This window comes from Palaemon carinicauda, chromosome 1 (assembly GCF_036898095.1).
Source record: "Palaemon carinicauda isolate YSFRI2023 chromosome 1, ASM3689809v2, whole genome shotgun sequence".
NCBI lineage: Eukaryota > Metazoa > Arthropoda > Malacostraca > Decapoda > Palaemonidae > Palaemon > Palaemon carinicauda.
In genome coordinates, this window is record NC_090725.1 from 274881753 (window position 1) to 274889252 (window position 7500).

General features: G+C 34.7%; 1 protein-coding gene across 1 annotated transcript in view; it reads right to left on the reverse strand.

Annotated features, from left to right (window-relative positions):
- LOC137639215 (large ribosomal subunit protein mL39-like) overlaps positions 1–7500 on the reverse strand; it is a 75147-nt gene that overhangs the window by 66555 nt on the left and 1092 nt on the right. The window contains exon 2 of the mRNA XM_068371511.1: positions 4495–4612. Coding sequence (XP_068227612.1) covers positions 4495–4612 — 118 coding nt within the window. The remainder of the gene's footprint in view (positions 1–4494; positions 4613–7500) is intronic.

Here is a 7500-nt window from a genome sequence, read left to right on the forward strand (position 1 = left end):
AACGTGTTTGAGCGAAACTCGAACCCCAATCTGGCGTTCACCAATCAGGGACGTTACCACATCGGCCACCACAACCCTAGACTGATATACAGTATCTTTTTGGGCTTCAATTGGTCACATTTGTATATGTTCAGCCAGTTTTTCCTTTGAATATGAATCTAATCTACATAATTGATAGGCGTATCCCTTCTTGTGTGCTATGGTACCGAGCGAAAGAGCCAATGGTTCAATAATGAATGTAGACGTGCTTCTTTGGAGAAGCAGGGGGCCTATCACCTTTGGAAGGGTAACAGATCAGATTTGATTTGCAATAATTATACTCAGCTTAGACCTTTTGCTCAGAGAGTTTATGTTTCAACTGAAAAGGAATACAATTTAACCATAAAAGAAACCCTTTCTGGTACAATCCAGGAACATAAGTGGTGGACTACCCTTAAATCTGCACTTTTTATCGTAGATGCAACAGTTCCTTCGTTACTTAAACCAGATAGTTCTGTCACTCACTGTCCAAAGGAGAAGGCAACCATTTTGGCTGATGTGTTTGACAGTAAGCAGAGTAATGAGAAACTTGATCTTCCTCATTCCTGTTTTCCTGAGGCTAAACTAACTAGTTTAACTTTTCGATCTCGTGAAATTAAAGCTCTCTTGATGGATCTTGATGCTTATGGAGGTGTAGACCCAAATGGTATTTTTTCCTTTGTTTTTTATAAACTGTAGATTTATTATCTCCAAAGTTTTCTGTTTATCGCAAGTTAGCAAGAAGAGAATTGGTAATGTTACTCCATTATGTATATGTGTTTGTGGTAGCTGAAGTCCAGCTGATTACCGTCCAATTTCCATAACTCCCATATTATTGAAGGTTTTTGAACGTCTTTTGGCAAAACACCTAAATAGGTTTGCTGAAGGTAATCATCTGTACCCTACTCTGCAATTTTGTTTTCGTAAAGGCCTTGGAGCATTTGATACCCTTCTTATAAACTACAGTGCTGTACAGAATTTTTTTTTTTTTTTTTTTTTTTCTGGTCAGGGAGTTCAAATGATTGGCCTTGATTTTGGTGCTGCCTTTGATCTTGTTAACCTGAGGCCCAAGTTTTCAAACTCAGGGTTAGGAGTTGCGAGGGTCTTTTCTTGGCATTATTATAGAATTTTTAAGTAATAGATCGCAAAGAGTTGTTGTTGATGGGCACCATAGTGAGTATAAGTATATGATATCTGGTTTTCCTCAGGGTAGTATTCTTGGCCCTTACTTTTCATGCTATATGCACATAACATGTAGCTTGGCCTAGAAAATAAGCTTCTTGCTTAGGCGATGATGCTATACTCTTTGCATCAATTCTATCTCCTGAGTGTAGATCTGTGGTCGGTGAATCCCTTAAGTTAGTGCATGTCACAAATTATGGGGCATGAATTTGAATCCCAACAAAACCCATTATGATTGTAAGTAGATCGAAGACAGTTGCTCCTCAACATCAGGATCTCAGCATTGATAATGATTTTTTACTTTGTATGACTTAAATTTTTAGGTGTGATTCTCGATAGAAAATTTACTTTTGAGCAACATGTTAGGTCTGTCTCTTTTTCAATTGCACGAAAACTGGGTTATTGAGAAAGTCTTTAAATATTTCCCGTGATCAATCTAATCTGAAGTATTTTAATTCTTTCATTATACCTTGTTTTGAGTATTGTTCTCCTGTCTGGTAATCAGTTGCTGATTCTCATCTTAATTTGTTGGATAGGAACTTCCTGTCTATTAAATTTCTTATTCTTGTTCTAGATATTAATCATTGGCACCGTCGTTCAATTAGTTCATTATGCATGTTGCATAAGATTTTTCATAATTCTGACCATCCTTTACATTTAGATCTTCCCGGACAGTACCATAATGTTCGTAATACTAGGTATGCAGTTAATTTTAATATTCATGACTTCTCCATCATGAAGCTCAATACTGCACAGTATTCTAGAAGTTTTATTCTAGCTGTGGCCAAGTTGCGGAATAATCTTCCTAATTGGGTAGTTGAAGCTGTAGAACTTCAAAAGTTCAAACTTGCAACAAATGTTTTTATGTTGACCAGGCTAACATAAGTGTCATTTTACAGTTTATATATGAAAGATATGTTTTGATGTTGTTACTGTTCTAGAAATATTTCATTTTGATAGTTCATTACTTCTCATTTAGTATATTTCTTTCCTCACTGGGCTATTTCTCGCTGTTTGAGCCCTTGTACTTATAGCACTATTTTTATTTGTACTATTTTTAGCCTTGCTAAAAATAATAATAATAATGATAATAATAATAGTAATAATAATCATAATCATCACCATCATCAGCCATTGTTAGTCCACTGTAGGACAAAGGCCTCAGGCACGTCCTTCCACTCGCATCTGTTTATGGTCTTTTCATACCAGTTTTACCAGCGAATTTTCTTGACCCGTTAATTCATCGGCTTCTATTCCTTCCACTGGTTCGTTTGCAATCTCTAGGGGGCCCATTCTGTTATTCATCTTGTACATCTGTTATTTGTTATTCGCATATATGTCCTGTTCATGTTCATTTTTTTTTCTTGCATGTTGTTAGAATATTCTCTACTTTAGTAGGTAGTAGGTTGGTCAGGGCACCAACCACCCGTTGAGATACTACCGCTAGAGAGTTATGTGGTTCTTTGACTGGCCAGACAGTACTGCATTGGATCCTTCTCTCTAGTTACGGTTCACTTTCCCTTTACCTACACATACACCGAATAGTCTGGCCTATTCTTTACAGATTCTCCTCTGTTCTCATTCACCTGACAACACTGAGATTACCAAACAATTCTTCTTCACCCGAGGGGTTAATCTTCTGCACTGGAATTATCCAAGGGCTACTTTCCGCTTGGTAAGGGTAGAAGAGACTTAAGCTATGGTAAGCAGCTCTTCTAGGAGAAGGACACTCCAAAATCGAACCATTGTTCTCTAGTCTTGGGTAGTGCCATAGCCTCTGTACCATGGTCTTCCACTGTCTTGGGTTAGAGTTCTCTTGCTTGAGGGTACACTCGGGCCTACTATTCTATCTCGTTTCTCTTCCTCTTGTTTAGTTAAAGTTTTCATAGTTTATATAGGAAATATTTATTTAATGTCATTTTTCATAAAATATTTTATTTTTCCTTGTTTCCTTTCCTCACTGGGCTATTTTCCCTGTTGGGGCCTCTGGGCTTATAGCATTTTGCTTTTCCAACTAGGGTTGTAGCTTAGTAAGTAAGTAATAATAATAATAATAATAATAATAATAATAATAATAATAATTAGTTTGCTCTCGTATCCATTTTGCTTTTTTTTTATCTCAATGTTATTCCCATCATTACTCTTTCCATAGCACTTTAAGTTGTAACTAGCTTATGGTTTAAAGCTTTAGTAAGGCTCCAAGTTTCTGATACAAAAGTCAATATTGGTAGGACTATCTGATTAAATAGTTTTCTTTTAGAGAAAGTGGCATTTTAATTTCTCAAATCTTATTTTATTGTCCAAAATCTCGTCACCCTATGCTTATCCTTCTTTTCATTTTAGTCTCATGGCCTTGGGAAACACTGTCTGTCCCATGTAATTCTTATTTCTTTTTCCTGATTTAGATATTAATCTGCGACACATTCGTTCAATTAGGTTTTTAGGCATGTTGCATAAGAATTTTCATAATTCTGACCACCCTTTGTATTCAGATCTTCCCGGATAGTACCATCATGTTCGTAATAGTAGGTATGCAGTTAATTCAAATACGCATGCCTTCTCCACGAGGTGGCTCAGTAATACTCAGTATTCCAGAAGTTTTATTCCAACTGTGACCAAGTTGTGGAATGATCTTACTAATCAGGTAATGGAATCAGTAGAGCTTCAAAAGTTCAAAATTGCAGCAAATGTTTTTTTTTTTTTTTTTTTTTATGTTGAATAGGCTGACATAAGTCTCTTTTTATAGTTTAAAAATGAAAGATTTTTTTAAGTTATGACTGTTCTTGAAATATTTAATTTTAAGTGTTCATTACATCTCATGTAATTTATTTTATTTCCGTATTTCCTTTCCCCACTGGGCTATTTCCTTCCCTGTTGGAGCCCTTGTTGTCATAGCATCCTGCTTTTCCAACTAAGGTTGGAGCTTGGCTAATAATGTAATAATGAAAATTATAATTTTCATTAACAATCTCTAGAGGTTCCTCCATAGCCCTTATTTGTTGTCTCTGCCTTTTCATTGAAACTTATTTTAATTTTACTTATATTCATCTTATTCCTACACATCTGCTCTCCCTTTTCAAATCTCTATCAACTTTTGCAATTCCTCCCATTCCTCATCGGCAAATCTTGATTCTATTAAGTTATTCCCCATTAATTTTAATTACTATATTTTCACATTCTAAATTCTTAAAAACTGCTTTTAGGCTCGCTGTAAATAATTTAAGAGAGATGAAGTCTCCATGTACAACTTCTATTTCATTCTGAATTGTCTGTGTTGTTTTAGGATTGCTGTACCTCCTATATAGATACCTTTAAGATTGATAACATAAGATTCAACTACTTGTATTTGAAGTGCTTTCATTACAGAATCATTGACAGAATCAAAGGCTTTCCCATAGTGGTTTGTCATACTCTGCTGATTTTTTCCATTATTTTGTTAATTACATGCATATGGTCAGTTGTTGAATACCCGATTCTAAAACCTGCCTCCTTTCTTTGTTGATTAAAGTCTAACAGTCTTTCTATTTGGCCTAATATGATCTTTGTAAATATTTTGTAAATTACTGAGAATAAACTTATTGGGCCGTAGTTTTTTAGATATTTTGTCTCTATTTTTGTGAACTAGTATAAAGATAAAGTTTTTCTTTTTTGTTGATAATATTTCCATTTGCATCCTTCAAACCAAGTATCTGCTGGCGCCATGTTCAAAGTCTTTTTCCCTTCGTTAGTGTTTCCTAAATTTTGGTGTGATTGTGTTTACGAGTATCTTTGGTTTTTAGTTTGTTTATTTTTTGTATAATATTGCTTATTCTATTTTTGTATTTTACCCTAATATTTAATCTTTTCTTTATTAGGTTTTTGGTGTTTTCCGATAGTTTTCCTTGATCTTGTTTAGGAACATTTCATCGGATCTCTTGTGCTGATTCCAATATAGATTTTGTTATATTACTGTTATTTTTTTTTCACTTTCATTTCATCATGAGTTTGAAGTGCCTATTTTATATTACTAAAGTAAGCACATTATATTTTGGTGTCTGTTTACAAGAGCACGCTCTCCATTTACTCCAAAATTATGTAGTCCTGCAGCTCTCCTCTTTTTGTATAGTAATTGGGAGATTCTTTAAATGCTGGGAAAGCAAAAAGTAGCAAAATATGTTGCTAGAGGGGTGGGGGGGTGGGGAGGGGTTGGTGGAGTAGGTACTAAGCGACCTGGAACCGACATTGTCAACGTCGTCAACCAAAGAGAAGTTCGTAACGTCAGAGTACATTTAGTATATATTCAAAATAGAGACTAAATTAAAAATGTAGTAATTACTCAAAAGGGTCACTATTTGTGAAATGTATATTTTGCATTTGATAAATATTTTATATAAATTATATTAAAGTGTATTTTAAAGAAACTAATTTGAGAATAACTAGTTTTCCCAGACGACGTTTTGCTACACTAGCGCCATCAATTGAGCACTGCCTAAGGATGCCTGCAAAAATAGTCTTTCTCGTAAAAAGTTTCTTTAAAAAAAAAGATTTATTATCAAGTATTACCAAATAAAATATACAATTCACAAATAGTCACACTTTCGAATAATTGATCCATTTTTAATTTAGTATATATTTTGAATATATATCAAATATCCGCTGACGCCACAAACTTCTCTTTGATTGACAATATTGACGATGTCAGTTCCAGGTCGCTTAGTACCTCCTCTACCAACACCCCCCCTCCCCCCCTCCTGCAACGTATCTTGCTCATTTTTTTGCTTTCCCATCATTTAAAGAACCTCCTAATTACTGTATTAAAGAGGAGAGCGGCAGGAATGCAAAATTTTGGGGGTAGAGGGAGAGCGTGCTCTTGTAAACAAATACTCAGATTTTTCCATTATTATAGAAGTGTTTATTTTCTTTCTTAAAATTCTTTCTATCCTTAGATCTAGACAAATTGTACTTCTCGCCACTCCATGGTTACTTGACTCTTAACTTGTTGAACACTTATATATTTTACTAAATTAACTTTTTCCCTGAGAATGAAATCTATTTTGTTTTTCGTTCCTCCATTTGGGCTTCTCCATGTCCATTGTCGATGTTCCTTTTAATAAAAAAAAAAAAAAAAAAGATATTCATGGTTATCAGATTTTCTTTCTGTAAATTCTACTAGCATGTTTCTTCTGTCAAATTTACCTATTGCTGATGTATATATATATATATATATATATATATATATATATATATATATATATATTTGTTTATATACACTCGTATTCTGTGTGTGTTTATCTTTAATATATGCAGATGATTTGGTTATTACCCCAGAAAATGAGGAAGACTTACAGAGAAGAGTTGTATAGTCGCAAGAAACTTTGGAGAGGGTTGACTTAATGGTAAATGTAGATAAGACTGTAACTATGCTCTACTTGAAAGTAGAGGCTCGATTATAAAACAGGTGGAACAATGTAGACAATTAGTTTCTACTGTATAATTTAGGAGGGAGGATGTGAGTTTGAAGTTGAGAATAGGATAAAAGTAGCCAGGGGAGAAGTGGAGGGAGATAGCAGGGGCTGGTATGTGATAAGACAATGTCAATCAAGCTAAAAGTCAAGATATACTGTATAGTAATAACACCAGTGTTAATGTATGGAGCAGAAAAGTGGGCTCAAGGATGAAAAGAGGAAGCAAAGCTAGAGAGAACAGAGATGAGAATGCTGAGGTTATTATGGTAATATCATTGCTTGAGAGATTGGAGAATGATGAATTAAGAAGACTGGCTGGCATATCAAAGATTGCAGAGGTGATAAGAATATCAAGACTGAGATGGTGTGGGCCCGTGTTGAAGATGGATGGTGGGGAGGGAATGAGCAGGACTTGGGAGGAACCTGTAAGAGTGAGAAGATCGAGAGGGTGGTAGATAATTAGATTGTGAGATAAGGTAAAGGATTGCATGGATAAAGGAGGTTTGGTGGAAGATGGTGCCTTTGATAGAAAGCATTGAAGAAGGTGCTTCACACAACTGACCCCTTAATGTAGTGATAACGGTGGGAAAATATTTATATTCTTACTTATATACCGTATGTATATACATATGTACATACACACACATATATATGTTTATATGTATACATATATTCTTACGAAGCTTGTCTAGTGTAGAGTAAATACAGTAGTTTATTAATGATTTTGTTTATATTTCATTTGTGCATTGAAGAGAGGTAAGCCAGCTCTTAAGATAAGGTCCCCTCGTGTAGACGTAAGTTGTACATTACGTAAGACTTTCATCGTTAATCTCATTGTATTCTTTATTCAAGTCAG